Source organism: Pleurodeles waltl, chromosome 7 (genome assembly GCF_031143425.1).
Source record: "Pleurodeles waltl isolate 20211129_DDA chromosome 7, aPleWal1.hap1.20221129, whole genome shotgun sequence".
In the NCBI taxonomy this organism is placed as follows: Eukaryota; Metazoa; Chordata; class Amphibia; order Caudata; family Salamandridae; genus Pleurodeles; species Pleurodeles waltl.
In genome coordinates, this window is record NC_090446.1 from 1379475321 (window position 1) to 1379500832 (window position 25512).

Consider the following 25512-nt stretch of genomic DNA (forward strand, 5'->3'; position numbering starts at 1 on the left):
GCGAGGGGAGAGGACTTAGGGTAATGTACTTACAGGTAAGTACCTGCTGCATTACCGCATCAGCTCCTCCCTCCCTTCCCTTCATTACTACATGAGATGTACAAAGCCACACAAGACAACCAAAGAGTTAACGCATTAAAACTCATATTTGTTGAATACAAACACAGTAAAGGCCCACTATTTTATTTTTATAATGGCCAAAACTCTAGAACCAAATACATCAGTAAGTTAAATTTCCTGAACAATTCTACAATGAGAGGCAAAGGTAAAAGGAGATGACCTGGTGCCTTCCCTGCAGATTTCAGCAATGGAAGCCCCCTGTTTCTCACCCCGCAAGATAGATATTGATCTGGTATATCTACCCTGAACCCAGAGAGGAGAGACCTGGCCTGATGATTTGCAAGCCAGGAAAATCAAAGAACTAACCCACTAACTCAAAGAAGAAGTGGATGGCTTTAACCCTTTATTCAGAGGACCAAAGTCTACAAACAATCAAAAAACTCTAAAGGAAGCCACCCTATCCAAATAAATCAGAAGAGCCCTCCTGACATCCAGATAATGTAGCCTCACCTTTTCATCAGTGGAAGGTGAATTGCAGAAGGACGGCGATATCAACTCCTGATTTCTGTGAAAATGGAAAATCAACACTGGGACAAAAAGATAAAAAATGTTTCAAAATAACTCGGTCTCCAAAGATCCTACAATATGGATGCTTGCAAGATAATGTGCCCAGTTCTCCCAAATGCCTACTTGAAGTCACATCCAAGAAAAAGTAAGTCTTGAGAGTCAAGATCCTGAGGTCAATGTATTCCAAGGGTTCAAATGGTGGACCCATCAAAGCCTCCAAAACCAGTGAGAGATCCAAAGAAGGGAAGTGCTTTGTTAGAAGAAGGAAGAACATTTCTCAAGCCTCTGAAAAGACAACCCACCAAACCTTCCTTATCTGGTAGGTTATTCCCAGAGCTTCTAAAAGCCTAAATTGCTGCCCATTGACGTTTAAGGGTAGCCACCTTCAAACCCAATGAAGCCATATCCTGAAGAAAGACCATCACATCAAGTAGATCTGAAGAAGTGAGATCTAACTCTTTAGACTGACACCATTTACTGAAGGAATGTCAGTGTCTTAAATAAATAAGATTTATTAGTTGAAGAGCACATAAAAGCTTGAAGAATCTTAGTCAAATTAATAGGAACTCCTTTATGCTGTAAACCTAGCCTTTCAACCTCCAGGTCACTAACTTCATTCTGGATACGATTTTTCTGTTGTAACACTGGGACAAGAAGCAAGGAAGAATTCAGAGGTAATCTCTATTCACCTGACTGTTTCATCTGCATTAAGAGAGGATACCAATAGGAGTGGGCCATGCTGTGGCTATTAGAATGACTGACACTCTCTCCTTCCTCACCCTGAGAAGAAACCTGGAGATCAGAGGAAAGGGAGGGAAAGCATAAAGAAGACCCGAGGCCACTTGCATGAGAGAGCCAAGCCACTGCCCAAACTTCAACCTCCTTGGACCTTGAACAAAATTTGGCACCTTGGTGTTCATGAAGGTCCCAAAAAGATCTGCCACTGGGTTTCCCCATTTTCCTGACATCTCCACAAAAACACTGTGATGGAGACAAAAATCCACTCAAGGAGGAATGTCCCTGCTCAGTTTGTTTGCTAGAGTATTTGATACCTCTGTTAGAGTATAGGATACCCCCTGGATGTGAATAGCAGAAAATGGACATAAGTCTGGGTTCTGCCCAATGAAGTAGCTTGTTCACAGTCTTTGCCAGAGTTCAAAACCTGGTTCTCCCCTGCCTGCTGACATACGTTTTTGCTGTCACATTGTCTGTTCTGATCAGGACAACAGCTCCCTTTAGGTACCAAGAAAAGGTTCTCGGTGCCAATCATACACCTCCAGTTCCCTCCAATATCTTGTATTCTGGGAAGGGAACCAAGAACCTTGATCTGGCCTACCCTCGTCCAAGCCCCCCAACCCAACAAACTGGTGTCAGTTGTGATAATTCTGGGTGTTGGAAGGTAGAAAGGGCTTTCTTTTGGGACATGCTCTTTCCTTTAGTCCCCAATGTAAATCCTTCCTGACCTGGGGATAGACTTCCCTCCAATCTCTCATCCATAAATTCCTTCTTGCCAAGGCTATAGACTTTGTTGCCATTGCAGAAGCTTTGAAAACATCAGAGGAAACATCAGCTAGAAATGTCATCTCTTGTTCCATATCCATGACCAATTGTCAACAGTTTCCTCCTGAAGTGCTACGGAAAGCATCTCAAAGCCCGAGACAAGAGATTGAGCTGCTGTAGGAGGATGGCCCTCTATGCAGTGTGCAAAATTAGGCACACTGTGTACGGGCTCCAGACAGCCACACGTTGGTTTACAGAAGTAAAATCTAGACCACCTAATGCTCTAAATTTTATAGTAGATTGGTCGAGCAGTTAGGCTAATCTTGGAGAAGAGCAAAGCATTTGTTGTACTCACAGTATCAATAAATTAGACCACAAACCTTTTAAGACCAATATCATCAAAATTGGATGAGTACTTTTAAAGTTATGAATTTTTGAAGTTTTAATAAAACAATAGTCTTTTTGTGCGTAATTATGCACCATAGGAATGAATGTAGAAAATACTTTGAAAATGCATATGAAATCAGGCAATGCGTTTGCCAATGTCTCCTTTTGCAGGTATGTCGAGGTTATCGGTGGGCACTATGGACCAGCTAGAGAAGTTTGAGCGGCTGTGGTGGAAGCAGCTGCAGAAAGTCGTTGGAGCTGGTGCCAGACTACTGTGGGAGAACACGTGAAAAAACACTGCACAGGTAGACTTAAAGGTACATCTGGTGGGTCCCATTGGAGTGTTGCAGTTGCAAGGGGTGAGGGACCCTTAGGGCACAGCTGGATCTTTGGTGCAGGGCATAGGGCGGCTGGGTGCAGAATCGTTGAGCCAGGAGCTGTGCACAAAGGTGCCTTTGGAAGCAAAAGGTAGGTCTCTTTGAGGGTTTCTTGCTGGTCAGCAGGGACACTCTGGTGGAAGGTCCTGGTGGTTTCTGAAGTCCCTCCAGGGGGCTTCCTCCTGGTCCTTTTACAGTCCAGTAGGGACTGTCCTTCTTGGTGTCTGACATGAAGTGAGCAGTACCTCGGGTTATTGCATGGTCTGGCCACTGGAGAGTGCAGTGCCACCAAACTTGACACACTTGAAGGGTTTGTCCTCACGGTCCATCAGGTGGAGTTTGGTCTGGCTGCGGCATCTGGTTCCTTGGTCAGCAGCTGGTCAGTGAAATGGCCTTCACTGGATCCTTGGTCTTGGGTTGCAGGAGAGTGGTGCCTTCACTCTGGAGGGAGATCTTTGGTGATTTTTGAAGAGTGGAGGTCCTCTGGGTGTTTGTAGAGTCTGTCCAGTGTCCAAGCGACCCCTCATTGCCGATTGTCGAGTCCTGGTTGCAGCAGGCAGGGTTTGGTGCTTTTTCTTTGTGCAGCAGGGCTGCAGCTCTCAAGCTTTGGGTCTTCTTTGGTGATGGTCTTCTTTTGTCCTTGGAATCATATTCCTTGGTCGTCTAGGGATTCCCACTAAATACTGAATTTAGTGGGCATTTAGGGGAGTACCTAGTACTGGCCAATGTGTCATCTACCATAGGGTGGCTACACCCACTAAGTGACCATTTTCTGTGGGCAGAGGTCACTTCCCTAAACATGACTGGCTATTTTCCTTCCAAGCTAAGTACCATTTACTAGGGACTTATAGTGGCAGCTAAACAGTGTTGTCAATTGTGCCATAGCCTCCCAACAGATTTAGGGAAAGAGATCTGGCCCAGATAACCTGGTTTGCAGGGGCCTTAGGCACTAACAAATCTGAGACTACTTCAAATACTAGGCAAAAGGTGGGGGCTAACCATGACAAAAGAGGCCTTTTCTCAGAGCTGCAGAGGCTAAATAGATTCCAGCTCTTAAAGCCAGATTCTATGTGGAAAAGCGCCTTCTTTAATGCACCCCCACCATCTTGTCTGCAACATCAGAAGGTGAACAGATCTTCCGGGTTAATGGCTGTTCTTCCACTAAGGTTGGCTAGAATGGATTCCGCCTTAACATTATGAGGAAGTTAGTGCTTGCCTTCCTCCGACCAGTACAGTTTTTGTAAAATCGTGGAACAATGGAGTGATCCACCTCATGCCATTCTCCAGTAATTAGATCTTTAATCTTCCCATGAAATTACAGAGCAAAAACTGGTGATTTAACATATTGAGGAAAGAGGCTTTCTGCAGCCTCTTGAGTAGGAGAGAGAGAAAGACCTAAATTCTGCTGAATGTTCTGCAAAATATCCGGCATCTCCCACCCCGCACACATTTTTTGAAGATGAAGGGACAACTGCCTCTGAAGCCGATGAGTCCAATAAGGGGAAAACAGCAACTCCCCCCAGCATGCCTCTTTTCCTGGGCTTGGTTTTTGCTCTCTCATCCAGGACCCTGGACAAAGCTGCTTCAATCATAGCTGAACCGCTGCCGCAGAGATCGATGCTGGAGGTTCAATATCATCCATGAACCTGCTTCACCTGACTGGATCATCACCCTCTGAAGAAGACGAGACATGCCTCCTTTCCGATGCTTGCTTCCCCAACATTCTTGCAAATACTGAAATTGCCCCTTAAATAGTACATTGTGTATTAGCCAGGAGCCAGTCCCCCTGATCCCTTTAAAACACTATGGCCCATATTTATACTTTTTTGCGCAGCATTTGTGTCATTTTTTGATGCAAAAGTGGCGCAAACCTACAAAATACTAATATACTTTGTAAGTTTGCGCCGCATTTACGTCGAAAAATGACGCAACTGTGGCGCAAAAAAAAGTATAAATATGGGCCTATGTTATCCAAACCAATGAAAATGGGGTTCACAAACCTAACAATGACAGTATCCCAGCACATGTGCAAATTTACTTAACAAATATAATAATATTGCTCCAAACGTGGTTGTTACAGACTTTCTAAACTGGTGTCGAGGGGAGCCCTGCATCCCCCCCTGACTACTGCCAGCCTGCTACAACCTTCCGTAACCGTGGAAGGACAACCACAGCCACCCTGAGCCTGTACAGCCCCTTTATTCCATCGCGCAAGGAACACAGCGCCCAGGACCACACTGCGGCCCCTTCAGCAGCGCACCTGGCTGAAAAAGCATATCAGGCCGGCTCCGCAGTGCCCGACGTGCTTCCATCAGACTCAAAAAACCTTTTTTTAAATTAAAATAAGAAACTTGCCGAACCAGTTCCTCAGGTGCAGCCGCAGAACCACACATTGCTGGCGTGGGATGAATGCGGGGAGCAAGGGATGGGAGGATGAGCTAATGAGCATTCTCTGGTAAGTCGGACAGGCTCTTCCTCACACAGATAGGCAGATGTTCTGTGAACACACCTGCCTCACTTCTATCTTAAAGGTGAGTTACACCTAAAGGTCTAGCCCTGATCAATCAAGCATTTTCTGTGCTTTGGAATGCCTTACTCCGGGACTAAGATACTATAACACCCCCAAAAAAATACAAATCAATTTTGCTGTTGAATAAGCATGTTTAAACTGGAAATGAATACATTGCACTTAAACCTGGAGCAAGACAAATCAAGGCACAGATTTGTGAATCAAGGCGAATATTTAGGTGAGGTTGACATGTATAACAGGAATAAGACACGACAGTTTAGATATAGTTGGTAAATTGGGGCCAGACTGTCTAGGCAAAACTTGCACAGGAGGTACCATGTGCAGGTGTGGAACAGATTTGCATCCAGATACGGGCTCAAGTTGTCCTTTAGGCCTAGAACAGACACTGGCAGAACTGACACCATAGTATAAAATAGTGAGGGAGGTGACAAAGACACCCCTGATTACCTGGGAAGGATATCTATCTGTCAGTGCTCTACATCCATGTGTAAGTCCTACAACTCAAATTATATGAGGTGGTTGTGAAGGCTTTTAGCATCAAAAAACACACACAAATCCAGGCTTATGTCAGCATTTAAGAGGGACCCTATGTACTCACAGCCCCTGGTGGTCATGAACACTGTAGGCTGGTGTGGGGGCTGTAGCGTTTGTAGGGTTCTACACTTGTGGCTCTCTTATCGGACTAAAAAGGGCATTAGACAAACGTGTGATTGTTCAGCCCTCTCAAGATCAGGCTGCAGTCAGTGGCGTCGGAGTACTGCCCTGTAGCACAGCTTTAGTCTTCCCCCAGCTCTGCAGATGCCTTTGATTGTTCTGTGTCTCTTTTAGGGGTGGGCAGTGAACTCCGCAGAGCTCGCAGAGTTTACAGAGTTTTTCCGACTCCGTTCTCCGCGTAGAGCATGGAGTTCCGAAAAACTCTGCGTAGGGGAGCGGAGTTCTTTCCTTGCTCGCACTCGTCAACAGGAATTGGTGAGCGTAAGCAAGGAAAATCTTACTCGAGACCATTTCCCTGAGATGTTTCTTAATGTGAGCGGTAACAGTATGGTTGTGACCGCTTGCTTTGAGAAACCTTACGTTCGCGTTGAGGTAGCTGCCGCTCGCATTGAAAATCAACTCGTGCATCAGAAAAGAAGCAGCGCCCTCTTGTGCTGTGCAGGGGGTCATTCGTGCTGATTTGTCAGCGCAGGACAAGCAGCTGGCGCTAAAAACCAATGCGAATGGGGCGATCTAACGCACTGTGCTGTTTGTTAAACTCCACGTAGCATGGTGGAGTTTTTTTGGTCACTTTGCTGAGCTCTGCGGAGCGCAACACTGCTAACTCCGCCCAGGCCTAGTCTCTTTATTATCAAAACATTCATCTTACTCAAAGAAAGCTGCTACGTGGAGAGGAAGAAGCACTTACCTGGTTTACAAGCTGTCTCACATATCACCGGGCAGACGTAACAGAAGTGGCAATACTGGAGAGCAAGAAAGAAGGGACAAAAAACATATGCATTAGTCATTACCACAAAAGATAGTCGAACTGCCAGCACCTCGTCCATGGAGCTGCTTGAAGTAAGCTCGCTGTTCTGGCCAAATAGATCTAAAAGGACACAGCTGGGGATCTGGCACTCTAGCACTACAAGGGCATAGCTGGGGATGTGGCACTCTAGCACTACAAGAGCACAGCTGGAATGTGGCACTCTAGCACTACAAGGGCGGGCTAGGGATGTGGCAATCTAGCTCTACAAGGACACAGCTGGGATATGCACTCTAACATGTTAAGGGCACAGCTGGAATGTGGCACTGTTGCACCACATGGGCATAGCTGGTGATCTGGCACTCTAACACTACAAGGGCGAGCTGGGGATGTGGCACTCTAGCACTACAAGGGCATAGCTGGGGATATGGCACTCCAGCACTACAAGGGCATAGCTGGGGATGTGGCACTCCAGCACTACAAGAGTAAGACTAGGGATTTGGTTCTCTAGCACTACAAGGGCAGGGCTAAGGATATGGCACTCTAGCTCTTCAAGGACACAGCTGGGATGTGACACTCTAGTACTAAATGGGCAAAGCTGGGAAAGTGGCACTCTAGCACTACAAGGGCAAAGCTGGAAATGTGGCACTCTAGTACCAAAGGGGCACGGCTGGGGTTGTGGCATTCTAGGATTACAAGGCCATAGCTGGAAATGTCGAACTCTGGAACTAAAAGGGCACGACTAGGGATGTAGTACTGTAGCTCTTCAAGGCCACAGCTGGGAATGAGCCACTCTGGTAATAAAAGTGCACAGTTGGGATGTGGCACTCTAGCACTACAAGGGCATGGCTGGAATGTGGCACGCTAGCTCTACAAGGACACAGCTGAAATGTGGAACTCTGGGACTAAAAGGACACAGCTGGGGACGTACCACTCTGGGACTAAAAGAGAAAAGCTGGGAATGTGGCACACTAGCACTGAAAGGGCACGGCTGGGGTTGTAGCACTCTAGCACTAAAAGGGCATAGCTGGGGATGTGGAACTCTGGGATTAAAAGGGCACGACTGGGAATGTAGTACTTTAGCTCTACAAGGACACAGCTGGGGACGTAGCACTCTGGGACTAAAAGGGTGAAGCTGGGAATGTGGCACACCAGCACTTCAAGGGCATGGCTGGAATGTGGTACTCTAGCTCTACAAGGACACAGCTGGGATGTGGAACTCTGAGACTAAAAGGACACAGCTGGGGACGTAGCACTTTGAGACTAAAAGGGCACAGCTGGGAATGTCGCACACTAGCACTAAAAGGGCACGGCTGGGATTGTGGCACTTTAGCACTAAAAGGACACAGCTGGGGGACGTGGCACTCTGGGACTAAAAGGACACAGCTGGGGACGTGGCACTCTAGTAATTTAAGGGCATAGCTGGGATGCGGCACTCTACCATTAAAGGGGCACTGCTGTAGATGTGGCACTCTAGCACTAAAAGGGCACGGCTGGGGGTGTGGCACTGTAGCACTAAAAGGAACCAGGTGGAGATGTTGCACTCTGGACTAAAAGGGAAAAGCTGGGAATGTGGCATCCTAGATATCAAAGGGCATGGCTGGGGGTGTGCGACTCTAACATTGAAAGGGCACCGCTGACAATGTGCCACGTAAGTACTAAAAGGGCACAGTTGGAGATGTGGCACTCGAGAACTGAAAGGACATAGCTGTGGATGTGGAACTGTAGCACTAAAAGGGCACAGCTGCGGATGGGCGAGGATAGTACTGTAAAACACAGCTAGGGACTTGCCACTCTAGCACTAAAAGGGCATAGCTAGGGACTTGGCACTCGAGCACTAAAAGGACATAGCTGGGGACTTGGCACTCTAGCACTAAAAGGACATAGCTGGGGACTTGGCACTCTAGCAGAAAAGGACACAGCTGGTGATGTGGCACTCTAGCACTTAAAGGCCACCGCTGGAAATGTGGCACTCCAGGACTAAAACTGGCACAGCAGGGGATGTAGCACTCTAGCACTAAAAGGGCACAGCTTAGGACGCAGCATTGTAGGATTGAAAGGGTACAGTTGGGTATGTGACAATCTAGTACTGAAAGGGCAAAGCTGGGGTTGTGACACGCTAGCATTAAGAGGACACAGCTGAGAATGTGGCACTAAAAGGACACATCTGCGGATGTGGTAATCTAGCACTGAAAGAGCATAGCTGGGGATGTGGCAGTCTAGCACTAAAATGGCCAATTGGGGTCTTCGGCACAATAGTACTAAAAGGGCACAACTGGGGATTTGTCACTCTAGCACTAAAAGGGCACAGCTGGCATTTGGGACTCTAATAGTAAACGGGAACAGCTAGAGATGTGGCACTCCAGCACTAAAAGCACACACGCAGCCAGGGATGTGTCACTCCAGCAATAAAAAACACACACGCAGCCAGGGATGTGGCACTCTAGCACTAAACACACACGCAGCCAGGGATGTGGCACTCTAGCAATAAACACACACGCAGCCAGGGATGTGGCACTCTAGCACTAAACACACACGCAGCCAAGGATGTGGCACTCTAGCACTAAAAAACACACATGCAGCCAGGGATGTGGCACTCTAGCACTAAGCACACACGCAGCCAGGGATGTGGCACTCTAGCACTAAAAAACACACACGCAGCCAGGGATGTGGCACTCTAGCACTAAACACACACGCAGCCAGTGATGTGGCACTCTAGCACTAAACACACACGCAGCCAGGGATGTGGCACTCTAGCAGTAAAAAACACACATGCAGCCAGGGATGTGGCACTCTAGCAGTAAAAAACACACGCAGCCAGGGATGTGGCACTCTAGCACTAAACACACACTCAGCCACGGATGTGGCACTCTAGCACTAAAAAACACACATGCAGCCAGGGATGTGGCACTCTAGCACTAAACACACACGCAGCCAGGGATGTGGCACTCTAGCACTAAACACACACGCATCCAGGGATGTGGCACTCTAGCACTAAACACACACGCAGCCAGGGATGTGGCACTCTAGCAATAAACACACACGCAGCCAGGGATGTGGCACTCTAGCACTAAACAGACACGCAGCCAGGGATGTGGCACTCTAGCAATAAACACACACGCAGCCAGGGATGTGGCACTCTAGCAGTAAATGGGCACCGCTGGAGAAGCAGTCCAAATGTACTGTAAAGACACAGCTGGATGAGGGGTTGTTGCACAGTAAAAGTGGCATATCTGAAGGTGGGCTCTTAGAGCACTGAAAGGAACACAGCTGGGGAAGAAATCCTAAGGCACTACAATAAAAAGCTGGAGAAGAAGCCTCTTTTACTAAAAGGGCACATGAAGTTTGAGTCCTGCAGAACTAAATTGCCACACCTAAAGAGGTGGCTTATAGCACTGATAGGCACTGCTGGTGAAGGAAACCTCCTTTAGCAGTGAACTGGCACATCTAGGGGCCCCGTTGCCTGCAAACATAGGGTCCTGCCGGAGGAAGCTCAGCCCTCTATCACTGGCAGGGTACTTCAGCGAGGAGACTGGCACTGCCCGTTCTCGTTACTCCACCAGGCGTGCGCAGGCTGGACTTACCTCGCAGTCGGCGCAGTGTTCACTCTCGTCGCCTTCTTTGCACGGGCACTTGTCACAGTCGTCGCAGTGCTGTGGACAGAGGAAAATGTGGTTTAAGCTCATGAGACACATGGCATTCCTTCCTCGCCCCCAGGCCTTTTCACTGTCTGGTGCAGACGCCTGACTCCCCTCACCCTTGATGGGGCAGAAACTGATGGGGCTAAACACGAGTGGCACGTCTGGGGGACCAGTGCTTGGAGGTAGGCGACACCTTAAGGGAAGCGTGCACAGTTCTAGTGTCTTTAATAGGTTATGGCAGGCAGCGAATAAGTCGCATAGGCAGTGGTGGCTTCCACTAAATAGGAGTGGCAGGACAGGGCGCAAAGGGACGGGGACTGTGGGGGGGCAGGGATGAGGGGGGGTGTTAAAAAAATAAATGTAAAAAAACACTAAAAACACTTACCTTCTGGGGAGATGCGTTCGTCTCCCCCATCCTCTTCTGGCTGCACAGGCTCCCAGCCAATCATGACGCAGCTCGTGATTGGTCTGAGCGGCCTGCTTCGCCGCTCAGACTGACAGTGAGAGCCTGTGCATGTTCTCTACCCAACTGTGCTGTACAGCCAGGTAGCGAACATGCAAAGTGCGCATGTCTTTTTGGCCAGCGGAACACGGCCGCCCAAAAAGACATTCAACCTTTGTATGTGCATAGCCCTCCTTGGGACCCTCATATTGCTCTGTCTGAGGGGATGTTCAAGTCTGACTGGAGATAGTTAGGCTAGATTTACAAGGCTCTTGCGCCTCTTACCGCCACACTATAGTCATTTTTTGTACACTAACGTGGCATTAAGGTGGCCATTCTCCTTCGCCATATTTACAAAGTGGTGCAATGTACGTATTGTGCCAGTTTGTAACCCTTCACGTCACATTATGCCTGTGCCAGCCATAATGTATGCAAGGGGGGCGTTCCTAAGTAGGGAGGCCCGTAAAACTGGTGCATTGAAATTTACATTTCACTGCATCATTTTAAATTTCATTTTTAACGCCTGCCTAAGGCAGGTGTTGAAATGACGCACCCATTACTTTCAATGGATCTCCCTTTACTTTGCAGGATTAGCACCACAATTTATGGTGCTAATCCTGGAAGTACTACAATAGCGCCATAAATTATGAAACTATTGTCCTCATGTGCGTCATGGTGTGCCGTGTTGCAAATACGGCGCACACATGGTGTCATTGTTGGGGGCAGGGGATTGCAAAAAAAGTGGCACATCAAAGCCTATGCGCCACTTTATTGTAGATTTGGACCTTAGTTTGGATCCACGATAAAGTCTCTGGGTTCTTGATGACTGCCGTTGAAGTCCTGTGACCGAACCACAGCAGGGCCGCTGTCAGGGGAGATGGAAATAAGAGCAGCGATATCCTCTCCTTAGCACTCTGTATGTGCCTGCACTACCCCTACATGCATTGCTCGGGTACCACAGGCCGATAGGGAGACTGTGAAGTCAGTGCTGTGTGCACCAGCAGATATGTGAGTATTGCAATACTGCCCAGACCAGTCCCTTTTACTCCCTCCTGTTCTGCAGTGCTGTTCCTGGCAGGGTAAATCTGTCAGAACTCGAATCTGGTCCATTCTAACACAATGCCAGCATCCTTGACGAAATTCAGTGTTGTGATCACTATTGTTTTTACTGAGACCTTCTCTTCCTTTGTACAGCAGAGTGAGCTGAAAGTATATAAAGGACGTAACACAATCTGAATTTAATCTCTGTCCTGTCAGCTATGGGTAAAGTCATTGACAAAGCCAATAGATCTGGCGTTCGCTGTTAACCTTTTGGAATTGCTCGTTCTGATTATATTGTCTTCTATTTTCTTTTGTGATATGTTTTTTAAACTGTATTACAAAACCATTATCAAAATGGATGTACTTGCCTGCACGTGCATGCACAGGCATGGGTGGCCATCTAAAAACTTCTTTTTATAATAAAGTTTTACAAAAAGACTTACGTAGACTGCTACACATAGGTGCACCACTTTTTGTTTTCAAAAAGCACACATTGCCACAGGGCACTGAAGGGGCTACTTTTGTGTGGATGTGCTCTTTGCGCGAGGCCTGTTAGCCAATGGCTGGAGAGGGATACCCGTTGCTGTATACTGTAGTGGGTGGAATAAAAATGTGAATGTCACAACAAAGGAACAATGGATGAAGACAGTAGGCTTAAATCAGTCACAAAGAGCAACCAGTTAAGTGTGAGGGGCCAGGGCCATAAACCAAATACTACTGTTATTAAATACAGACACACGTGGGGCCACATACTGCTCTATAACATTTATATATAAAATCAGAGCCTGCTCTTGAAAATATAAAGATCAACATACATCTAATTTCTAAGTATTAAAGTTAAGTACTGTGTTTCAAAGTACATAACGTTTCTATATACAGTGTGTTTTGCAGAGCTGTGTGTGGCCCCAGTTGTGTCTGTATTTTGGCACACAGTAGTTGAAAACATTATTGGAATAAGCAGAGGTGAGTGGAGTGTGCTTGGGGTGGAGACACTAATTTGTTCCCGTTGTTGGGGAGATGAGAAATGTCCACAAGACTCTTGAATTGGGTCGGAGTCGTGAGACCAAACACAGTCCTCTCAAACAGAACAAAATATATCATGAACATAATGATCTGTGAATGGGCACATAAAGGGGGTCATTCCGACCCTGCCGGTAAAAACCGCCAGGGTCGGGGTCCGCGGGAGCACCGCCAACAGGCTGGCGGTGCTCCTTTGGGCATTCTGACGCCGCGGCCAGAAACGGAAAGTCGGCGGTGTACCGCCGACTTTCCGCTGCCCATGGGAATCCACCAGGGCGGCGCAGCTTGCTGCGCCGCCATGGGGATTCCGACCCCCATACCGCCATCCTGTTCCTGGCGGTTTCGGCCGCCAGGAACAGGATGGCGGTATGGGGTGTCGTGGGGCCCCTGGGGGCCCCACTTTGAATTTCACTGTCTGCATTTCAGACAGTAAAATTCGCGACGGGTGCTACTGCACCCGTCGCACCCCTTCCACTCCGCCGGCTCCATTCGGAGCCGGCTTCATCGTGGAAGGGTGTTTCCCACTGGGCTGGCGGGTGGCCTTTTGGCGGTCGCCCGCCAGCCCAGTGGGAAACCCAGAATGACCGCCGCGGTCTTTTGACCGCGGTACGGTCTTCTGGCGGTTCCCGCTTGGCGGGCGGCTCCCGCCTCCCGCCAAGGCTGGAATGACCCCCAAAGTGTTGGATTCCTGTTTAGAATGTGGTATGTATGGAACTTGTGAGCAGTGGAATAATGAAAATTAATAATTTTTATATGTTATCATGTGAATTGATGGAGGATGATTTTTGTGAAAATTACATCATGTTTATTAAATATTATTTTATGTAATGTCTTTCTTGTATTTTATGTTGTGTTCTGTTTTTGATTACTATGTAGGAGATATTCGTTTTATTTATCATATGTGTTTTAAAAGTATGTTTTATAAGTAGTATTGATTGTTGTCTTTTTTGTCTACAGACGTTTTTATTAAAAATAACTATTTTTATTTTTAAGGAAGAGAACACATTGCTTCTCTGCTGAAGAAGGTGAAGATTATACTTTAATCCCACTGAAACATGTCAACGAATAATTGTGTCACAATAACCTTCCCTCTGCATTTATTTACGATTGGTGAATTTTACTATTGTCCAGTGATTTATAAGGTGGAGGTACATGGGCCTCAAAACAGATTATTTGTCTTAGGATAAAGGTGAACTTTTCTTGAGTATTCATGTGAATTAATTTATGCTTCGTAATATGTGTTTTTAGTAAGATTAAAATTATTATTTTTCTCGGCACTTGGTCTTTTATTAGCTTTCCTTTGCTCAGATGAAATGTGGCTTTTGTATAATTCGTTGCATATGTGAGGAATGTTTAGGACTGTATGTAAAAGGGTACTAAGGGAAAATAACTGTTGTATTTGGACAGTTGGCTTGCAGTCCTTATAAGTAAGTACAATGATAATATGTAAAATTAGACAAAAAGGTCTTGCCTAACTTCAACCAGCCTTTTGCCTTTGACGTTTTGCTTGTTATGTCACAGTTTTTGCAAAACTCTATTATTAAGGAAGATGTCAGGCCATCACCAACACAGGAACTGCATTGGCTGAAGGCAAAAACATTTTGGTCTTAAAAAGCACGTGTTGCTGTACTAGCCCCTTCACTGAAAAGAAGTACTTTGTTTGGGAATCTGCTCCTTGATAAAGAGCAGAATCCAGTCACAATGAGGTTAGGTTATGGCTGAAGTGGGCTGACCCACTGCTCCATGCTGTATAAAGTCATAGGCAGAAGGAAATGTGAACGACACAACAGATAATGCGAGAAGAGTGTTGGCTGAAAGCACCTATCAGCAGGTATTTCAGATGTGTAATTTTAGTAAAATCAAAAGGCCTTACCTACGGCAGACATAAAACGGTTTGGGGGGCCTTACGGAAACAGGGATGCTTTTCTTTCTTGCAAACATTTATCTTGAGAGTCCAGAAAGTAGGGCCTGCGTGCTTCAAGGGCATCCCTTGCAGGTGAGACTGCTAGTGAGTGATAGGTGACTTGTCCTCCATGATGGATCGGGGATATCTGGAATCTGGTATGTAGGTATAAAAGGCTTCCCGTAAATGCCTTTTTGCATTATGTAGAAGGGTTTCTGTCTCATTCAGTTCAGCTGGATTATTCTAAATGTCGCTCTGACGGACTACACGTTTTTGCTAGACCAGTGTTTAGACCAGTTCAGTTCTTTTTTCAGATTCAGGTGTGTTACTTTTTGGAAGTCTTATGCAGATTATATCGATGTAGTGTGTGGTTTATGATCAAAAGGAGCGCAGCCTTGTCTTGTTGAAAAATGTAGGATACCGTTTGGCATAGGAGTGGGCTCTTAGCTTGTGGTGTCAGACATGATGGTTGTAAAGAGAGATGCTTCAGTCCTACCACACACTTGTGGCACTGTTCCACAAGTGGGCTTATTATTCATTCAGATTTGGAAACATTGCCAAAAATATCAGACTGATGCCGGGCACTCCAATTAGGACAGAAATGTACCAATGTAATCTGTGAAACCAACATGATTTGCACCCTCAGTTATTCTGGCAACTCTGCCTAACATCCTGATCATCATGGCCTAGGGAATGAAAACTTGAAGCAGCGTGTCAGGGCTGGCCTGCAGTGGGTTACCTTCAACAGACTGGTTCCGTGTGGCAAAACACAGCCCCACCACCGAGGGTACGTGTCCTTGAGCGGGACTCACAGCATTTCTCATGCATAGAGCCTGGCACTAAAAAATGGGAAATAGGTTTGGGAAATGTGGTCCTACCTTGCAGAAGGCACAGTAGTTGCAGAGTGAACCTGTTTTGTATTCTTCATCGTCATCATCATCATCGTCATCTGGATTGAAAAAGAACCAAAAGGTAGTTTATCTAAGCAAACTGGCCAGACTACTCAATTCTTTATGACTATCAATGAAGACCCTACCATGCAAAAGAAGCTTAACCAAGTAATATATCTGGGAGTGGGCGACTTTTGACCTGCCCAAGCGTGCATGTTTCCGACTGAGTTTGCCGTTTATCATAGTTGTTAATAAAGACTCTAAAATAATATTCTCACTCATAGGTTTGCAAGATGCTTTTAATAATGCTAGCAATAGCTTGTGTTTTAACATGGCATGTGCTGCCACAGTCTTGCAAATGACTTGAGAATAAGTGTTACTATTATCCAACACAAGTGCACTCTTTTCATCAATTGTGGAAAAACAAAATGTTCAGTCGGCTTCTCTGGGCCCACATTATTCTCCCAGCTAGTCTTAGCTACTCCTACACAGTATTCTATCATGTTCCCTACATTCTGTCAATCTTTATCTCTTTGCTTTCACCCACAGTCTTGTGCACACAGCCTGGCTCAGATCATTTGCATACATGCCTACATTTGAAATTAGAAATAGAAAGATTTTGTGAAAAAAAATTGGGGAACTTTATTTTCTTTATTGATGGTTAAAGCAAAGGCAATTTTAGGCAGGAGATAGCTAAAATGAAGCCAATTTTGGATAAAAAATTCTGAGTCTCCAGCCTAAATCGGCTTGCTGGCATTTAAGCATTTGAGATATTCATTTTCTGCCCTGAAAACCCTCCCACCTCAACTTAGAGCCATTCTTTTTCACTTTAAACAAAATTGTGTATTCCACATCTATCACCATCCCGCGTAGTACAAATATGTACTCCATGGCCTGGTGGTCATGAATTATTTTGCACTGCTTACAGCTTCTGTACAGGGGTATAACTTCAGGGGGGTTGATTCGCCCTAATAAATATATCCTCTAATAAAAAGTTGGGTACAGGTGCTTTCAGTTGGATATAGTGAGGTGGCTGTCGGATTTCACCTAGGAGTTTTACATGCACACACAGACAAAAACATACACTCACACTCTCTCAATTAATCAGTCATCTCCGATTTGTAGAACTCGACTAGTCACCTGTGAGGGTATCCAGGTCTCATTTCTCTCTGTTTCAATTCCTTAAAACATTTGGTTATTTTACAACATATTGCCTTTTAAGTAACCCTAACACTTCACACTGTTTTCCCTTCAACTGCCCCTTAATGCTCAGCTTCTCCAAAAATGTATTTTATCATGATATGCCAGTGTGATTGTTTGGAAATTTGAAGCTAACGCGACCCAATCTTACTGACCTTACTGACCAAGCTACACCCCTCCTTCTGTAATTCACAAGTCACAAGCTCGATTCTAGGTGAGTACTGACCCAGCCTTCTATCATCCAAGGTTGGCATATTGAGTACTATGCAGATGAGTAAAGGTACAACTATTAAGTATGGTGCCTCTTAATGGAAGAACTGCCGTGTAAGATCCTATATAAAACAAGTTGTCAATATTTTACTATAGTTAAAGCATTCCTAAATGTACTTCATTATAATATCTATGTTTACGTTTGTCACACTGTTAAAAACACCAATCCTTACCATTGTACCTCCATGTTGAAAACTTTTATTGTTAAAGTTTGCATATTATGCTTGTTGTTGTGTGCAAAACGTCTGGTGAAAGGGCTATACAATTATCAATAAATCCCCCAAACATGACCTATATGCTGCACACAGATGTAAACAACCAGCTATCTTATTGGTTAAAAGCCAGGGCCACTGGAATTATGTGAATTCTTTGGCCTCTGCTTTTATTCCATATTTCTAGATGTTCCACATTTGCCACCTAATCCATCATCTGCTGCATCATCACCATATTTTGACAAAAAAAAAAGGTTCTAGCTCAAATGGATCAAAAGTTACTAAAAGCATGACAACACGTGTTCATATGCACTGGTTTCCTCCGCAAAGGTTCACCGGACATCTTTCAGGCGCTTATTGCTATATTTGGGTGTTAAAGTGGTACTAACATGGTGTTACTATGTGTAAACGTTACAAAATAATGACATATACTATCACATATTATGCTGCATTACACTGCATAATTTGCGTTTTCTTGCACATAATTTAATAAACGACTCTGCATAATTTGGTCCTTTCTGCTGCATAATTCCAGTGGCCCTGGCTATAGTTCTCAGATAGCATGGCACTTTCCTGAAAATTTGCAGAGCAGGGAGCTAGCAGTGGATCACTTTCTATATAGTGATGTATAGTGACGTGTAGCAAGCAAATCATATTAGATATTATATATGATGTTGATGCAACGGAACAGTTACCAGAATAAAGCCAGTGTTGTAATGTAAGGCATAAAATTAGCATTAACGCACGCCTTCCTCTGTGACCTACATTCCGCTTCATTGTTAATATTCACAAATACATAACATGCCCTTCAATTAATTGTAACGCTTTATCAAAACACAATCGCTACTTAAAGGAAACATCATCCTATTTTTTTTAAACGTAAATTATTATAAAACTCCCAGTGAAAAATCAACAACGGGTTTAAAAGCACATTAGAGAGCATTAGTGAACACATCCTTTTTGTTTTCCCTGTCATAAAAATGAGAAAAGGTCAAATGAACTGGTTACATAGGCATGCACCTACTTGTACAGAGGAAAAATTGCAATCCCGTCTTAATAATGCATCTAAGAATCTCCACCCAACCGAATGCAACACAGTGGTAGTCTGTCGTTCAGTTTGTTTACAATATCCTTGAGTAGGGTCCGTTTACACAGTAATGTGCCCTCAGCAATTTCTTCATTGCTTTTTATGACCCAGTGTGCATCTTTACACAATTATTAATATTATTTCTATTATATTGAATTTAAACCTTTTTTTTTCTGGCGGTAGGGATTAAAACCGGTGTGTGTTTTCCTCAGTCCATTAAAGACTTTATTTCTGACAGAAATCCAGCCACAACGGGAATCACTTTTATTTTCATTTAGATTTTAACAACAAATTTGTGCTGTGCAATAGGTTTCCTAGGTGGAGAAAATGTTTTTTTCGGCTGGACTAAAGATACAAAGGGATAGCTAATCCAGGGCTTGTGAGTCAAAAGTGTACATTGACTGTCAACATCGAGAGGGGTCTTCTAAGTCTAGAGAGGCCAAGGATTTGAGCCTCAACATGTCATAGATTGGAAACGCATGACAATGAGAGGAGGTCTATGACAGAGTGTTGACTCTATATCGTGAGAGAGCCATCACTCTTGGCAGGGGTTTCGATGCTGAGAAGGATCATGAATTTGAAAGACTCTTGAAGCTGAAGGGGAGTGACATCCAAGAGAAACTCAAAATTACAATTCAATAATATTGAAAGTGTTGCCTTAGAGGACCAGACTGCTAGAGGGCCATACTGCCCATTGGCCACGAAACAGGAGAAACGCGAGGTGAGTTGGGTAAACACCAGATTACCATAATACAGATGAAAATTACACCAGAGTGCTTGAGTTTGTCTGATATCTCATGACATGATGATGACAGAATAACAGCAGTGTGATGAAACTCGATAATGTTGAAGTGCTCCAAGCAGTTATGTGAGCCTATGACATCATAAAATCCTCCTCAAGATCATGAGAGACCACAAACTCACGAGATCGCTTGGGACTTCAACAAAGGATTCCAAGAATGCCATAGTGTGAACACGTGCCACAGCCATCAAGAGAGACTGAAACGTCAACAAACGATATAGCAAAAAGTGGGGCCATAGTGATGAGGAATCCAATGATGTTTGACACTATAGCACTAAGGTCGTTCTTGCAACTCTGCAAGTCATGAACTTGGTTTACCCATGCCACCGTGAGTGCCATAACATGACGTCTACTGAATAAGAAAAACAAATTTAAATGACATAAATGTAGAGACGTCTTTGAACTCATAAGAATCTTGATGCAATCAACGATCAAGACACTGTATATGTAGGCCTTATAACAGGTCTTGAAGGAATAGTAATATGCCTAGCACCCCATTCCCTAGCTATAGAGCATATAATCTGAGCAGGAATGTGAGTCAGCAATCTGGTCAGTTCTGAAAGGGAATCGATTGGCCTCTTCCATTGCCAAGCGTCTCTCAGACTATCGATCTGGCTACTAGATAGAAGAAACATTTCAAAGAATGTTTGAGTCTACAATTACGTATGCCTTATAGGAGTACTTCAGCAAAGACCGTGGAGCAGAAGACTTTCCTCAATGAAAGGTCTTAAACGTGATTCAGCCACATCCTGCTTTGAGGATTAACATCGGAAGTTAAGCCACGAGAAGAAAGTTCCCTAATCTATAGAAGACCTTGCCTTCCAACACAGAGGCTACAGACTCACATATGCCTATCCTAGCCGACAACTTAATATCTGTTCTCCATTCTGACTTTTCTTTCCCAAGTGTCATTGTCCGACTTATTCCATTTTAGCCATCTCTTGGTTGGAAAATCAAGTGATTTTCTTTAACATTTCCTCAGTGAAATAACATTGGTCAAGCACATCTAAGTCTGGCAGTCTTCTTCGGAGGCCTGTCATAATGCCCTTATGTGAATACAGACAAACATCTCCTTGCTATGAATGATCTCCTGAATCGCACATCTGAACTACTGACGTAAGAAATTGTGCACACCACTGAGTTTTCTAGCAGTTGGAAGAGAATTCTGAAAGGTGAAAGTTCTACCTTCCTCTTCTGTCGTAGCTCAGAAAAGTCAAATCAGAAATTCAAGTCACTCCTTATCTGGATGATTGTAAATATGTTTGAGTAAATGAGGTACAGTTCTCACTTCTGTGCCAACAGTTGTGTTTTTCCACATTCTTATTTGAGTCTAGGTGTGTTCAGTAATGGATGCCCTTTTTCCCAGCATGTTCCAAGTTCTGAAATCGTGAGTATGACTCCTTTGCAAGCCACGCTTGGAAAGAATAACATTTTTGTTACTTCCAGAAGTTAAGCATCCTACATTTCTGATCAATTATTCTGCAAGCATAGTTGTTTTTGCCAGGTTGCATTTAAATCTATACCTTAGTTCTTATACTGAAGCATGGGGGAGGTCATTTACCTTAGCATGAGATCAGTTGGAATCTAACAAGAATGAGAGGGTCTAATATTTTGCTTTTGGACCAGCTGGTTTTGGCCTTTTTACTGTTGATAAGCCTCACAATTGGAGGCATATATATACTCCATTTGTGCCGAATTTGCGTCATGTTTTTTAAGCAAATTTGGTGCAAAACTAACTCCATATTTATATTTTGACATTAGACACGTCTAACGTAAAAATATTGGAGTTTGCATCATTTTTTAGATGCGTGAACCTACCTTGCGTCAATGAGATGCAAGGTAGGTGTTCCCAGCTAAAAAATGGTGCTAACCCCATAGCCCCATATTTATCCCCTGTGCTAAAGTGATGCACAGGTGGGAGGATGGGCTAAATATTGGTAAAAAGCATGCTTTGCAGCATTATTTAACGCCTGGGTCTGACCAGGCGTTAGGGGACCTGTGGACCCATTTCCATGGTTAAACACCATGGAATGGGTCCACAGGTGCCTTCCCCAAGCATCAGGAACAGCACCACCAGAGGGACACCGGAGGATGGGGGACCCATCCCAGTTAAGTAGGGTAAGTATAGGTAAGTTTGTTTTTAATTAACGTGCCATCGGGGGCCCAACTTGGGGCTCCCTGCATGGCTGAGGGTGCAATTGCCATGCCCAGGGGACACTGGTCCCCTATGCTGGCCATTGGGGTGGTGGGCATGACTCCTGTCTTTTCTAAGACAGAAGTCATGTGTTATTGATGGTTTTGCATCAGAAAATGACACTAGGCTGGTTAGAAGCTTTTTTTTGTTGCCTCTAACCAGCCGAACGTCATTTTTTGGTGCAAAACCCCCTTCTCCCATACCACCACCCCCACCCGGCTAACGTCATTTATTTTTACGCTAGCCCACCCTTTGCACCAGCTTGCACCATTCTATAAGTATGGCTCCTGGCTGATGCTCAGGAACGGCGCAAGCTGGTGCTAAACTTTTTGATGCAAAACTGCGTTAGTGCAGTTTTGCATCAAAAAGTACAAATAGGCCCCTTGGTGTCTTATACACGGTAAATGAACTGTGCAGTGTCCACCTTTTAAAACAAGGCTTACGACCGGCACCCGCCATCAACCTGCCGGAATCGGTGATCCCGCCGGGTTGATGGCGGGTGGCGAGTTGACAGCTGAACCCTGATGGTCTGACCAACATGGTCTTAATGTGGTGGTTGGACCGCCACAGAAGCGGCGGTCCTGACTGCCACCATGAGGCCCAAAGACCTTAGTTATTAAGAGAATTTTCCCTTTGGTTGTGGTTATTCCCCTCATTATAAAATTACAAGGAGCAGCCCAGAGTATAAGGCCAAAGAAAAAGTAGTAAGAGCAGACACTTTGTGCTGTGTAGTTTCACTCAATCTGCTGTTTTGTGTATGTGTGACTACTTATATTTCTTTCCTTGTTTTCCATAAAGTGCACTAAGGTTACTAAACACCACCCCGCCCCCAAAATACAATCAAAAAAGGCAAAACAAAAGATAACTAACCCTAACCTGAGTATTTAGAGACTGCTTAATCTGTTTTCTGTGGTTTCATATATGTTTGGTAATGTGTTTAGCACTCATTTTGGGGTGGTAAGAGAAGGATTGTAAGGCTCTCAAAAGCATTATTTGGTGGCTTTACATTGGGGCTTACGTGCAGAGTTGAACAGGAACTGCAAAGTGTGTATTGGGTCAGTCTGCATCCAAAGAGATTGTGAGCTGAACAGCAACTCCCTCCCACTTCTGCATACCAGTTTCTGGTTAAGTGATTGGGCCACCGTCATCTGAGGAGGCCTTCCTAGTCCCCTCACACCTTGCACAAGCCCTTAAGTTTGGGGCAGGAGCTCCAAGGTAGCCATCTCCATTTTGTACACCCTGGCTTCTGTGAGCCCTGAGCACCTCAGAGAGCAAGCCCAAGGGAAAGGTGATAAATTTGGGCACTTTATGCTGTACAATTTCGCTCTGAATCTGCTGTTTTGTGTATGCGTGACTGCTTACATTTATTTTCTTGTTTTCCCTAAACTGTTCTACAGTTAATAAAGGCAAAGGACCACCCCCACAAAATGAAATTCGAACAAAAAAGGCCTCAGTGTGTAGAGCCCGTTTAACCTGTTTTCTGTGGTTTGAATTGTGTTTAGGAGTGTGTTTAGCATTTGTTTTGGGGTTGTAGGAGAAATTTGATTTAAGTGCATGAAAATCATTATTTAGTGGCTTTACACTGGGCCTTTCCTGCAGTCTTAAACAGGAACTGCAGAGTGTTTTGGGGCCAATCCGCATTCAAGGAGATAGCAGCTGAATAGCAGCTCCCTCCCCCTTCCCCTATGCACACCATGTTTCTGGTTAAGTGATTGGGCAAAAGTCACCTGTGCAGACCTTCTTCCATCCTTCACACATTGCATAGTCCCTTAAGTTTAAGGTCACATACTCTTAGAATAAGGTTTATATTGGTTGTTGAACCTGTGTTTTATTTCCCCCATCCTGCCCCCTACGGCTAGGGGTCCTATTGGATCTAGGACTTGGTGTTTGGGTCCTGATTGGTTGATAGGGCTATGTTTCTGATTGACTCCCAGGGCTGAGTTATTTATTAGACCTAGGGCTTAGGGTTCTGATTGGTTGATAGTGCTAGGTTCTGATTGCCTCCAAGGGCTAGGGTTTATGTTGACGCTAGGGCTTATGGCTTGGGTTCTGATTGATTGACAGGGCTAGGGCTGTGATTGGTTCTTGGGGCTCCAATTGGTCCTAGGGTCTAGAGCTAGGGTACTGATTCACGCAAGGTCACCTGATCACTAGGATTTTTAACCCTAGGGCTCAGGACTTGAAGCCCCGGCATCATGGTAAGAGATGACAGGTTAAGGGGGCTGCCTGTTTGGGCTTGAAAAGGGCCTAGAGCCAGAAACTCTGCATCTCTACCATAAGAATTTCAGGTATGCAACCAAAAACTTTATAAACTAATAATCCCTAAAATTCCACCTATACTAATCACAAACTCCTCTTATACAAACACTGAGTAATTTAACTACTAATACATTTCCCCATCAACATTTTACCAAACAAAAACAACCACAACACCACACAACATATCACAAACAATACACAAATTTAATAACCACAACCCGAATAACCTACAAACAGTATGTCACTTGCCACATGAAAGCTAAAAATCAAGGGAAGGGTCAAACCTATGAACACAAGTTTCCCTAATCGTACCTTACCATCACAACTCCCCACACTCTACACAAATCACCAGACAACACCGAAGTTACAACACCATGACCCACCACAAAGAGCCCTCAATATTAGTCAGATTTGTGGTGATATTAACAAAGTCCATCCCTGCAGATCTCTCCATCACTTCTCCTTGTAATTTATGGCTGCCCAGAATCATAAACATTAAACAAAGTATCACTGAATGGACAGCCCAACGTGGTCTATGAACCTAAGAAGCTGCTCAAAGCTGCAGGCTTACAAAAAAAACACAAACCATATGCCTCTCTCTCACACTTCTTTATCTTTCACACTGCAAACACTATAACCGCACCTTTGTGGTCCTCACTCACAACGTGGAAAGACTTCCTACATAGGATTAAAACAATGAAACATCCTTCCAGCCACACACATCCTCCACATTGTAGTGTGCCACCCAAGTTGGCAAGCGTTTAATCCCCCCACACAATAGGGGTAGTAAGCGCTATATAAATGTTGCAATACAATACATACATTTCTCAAAGTCCTCATTTCTGTAACCAAACAACCTTGCTTACACCTCCACCAAAAGCACAATACTCCCTCATACCATCCACCTCAAAACACCCTGGCCCCTTCACCTCCACTCTTACTACAGGGCATGAAGAAGACAGAAGCACACTAGCTAAAATGCTTACTCTTCAAAGCAAGATACATGAACAAAAATCGCTTTAACATCTTTGACTTACTCTCAGAAACAACACCAGACCTCACTTTCATTACAGAAACATGGCTTAGCGAACATTCTTCACCCACATGCAACAAAGTCATCCTTCCTGTTTTTCACACTGTTAACAAAAGATTGTATCGGCAACTGTGGGGGAGGTCTAGTTGTCATCCATAAAAATCACTACCAATAACAATTATTGAAAACCTCACCATGAACGGCTGTGAATCCTTGACATTAAGATGTCACCCCACTCCAAATATCACGTATTCCTTGCTCCTAATATACAGACCATCACCTAACAATACCTACTTTAAAGATGTCCTACTTGATATAGTAACCAACATCCATCTGGACCAATCAAACCTATACATTCTAGGATACCTAAACGTATGGTTTGAAGACTCTAACTACAAGCACATCTGTCACAACTAACTTTAAAGCCTTCAACCTACAACAAATCATTTCTTGCCCAACTAACTGTGAAGGACACATGCCAGGTGTCATATTGTCACCCCCAGGACAAGCCACAGTTACAAAACAACATCCCTGTAAGCTGAAACGCCCACAACAGTATCACCTTAAAGATCTACACACCTAACAATAACAACACTTTGAAGAATAGAAAGACCATCAACATCAAATGCTTGTACAGA

At 44.6% G+C, this 25512-nt stretch overlaps 1 protein-coding gene across 1 annotated transcript in view; it reads right to left on the reverse strand.

The window, feature by feature from the left end:
• Positions 1-25512, reverse strand: part of LOC138246355 (dentin sialophosphoprotein-like) — an 87296-nt gene that overhangs the window by 20375 nt on the left and 41409 nt on the right. Inside the window, exons 2-4 of the mRNA XM_069200876.1 lie at positions 15806-15876; positions 10465-10533; positions 6824-6878 (exon numbers count right to left, since the gene is read on the reverse strand). Coding sequence (XP_069056977.1) covers positions 6824-6878; positions 10465-10533; positions 15806-15876 — 195 coding nt within the window. The remainder of the gene's footprint in view (positions 1-6823; positions 6879-10464; positions 10534-15805; positions 15877-25512) is intronic.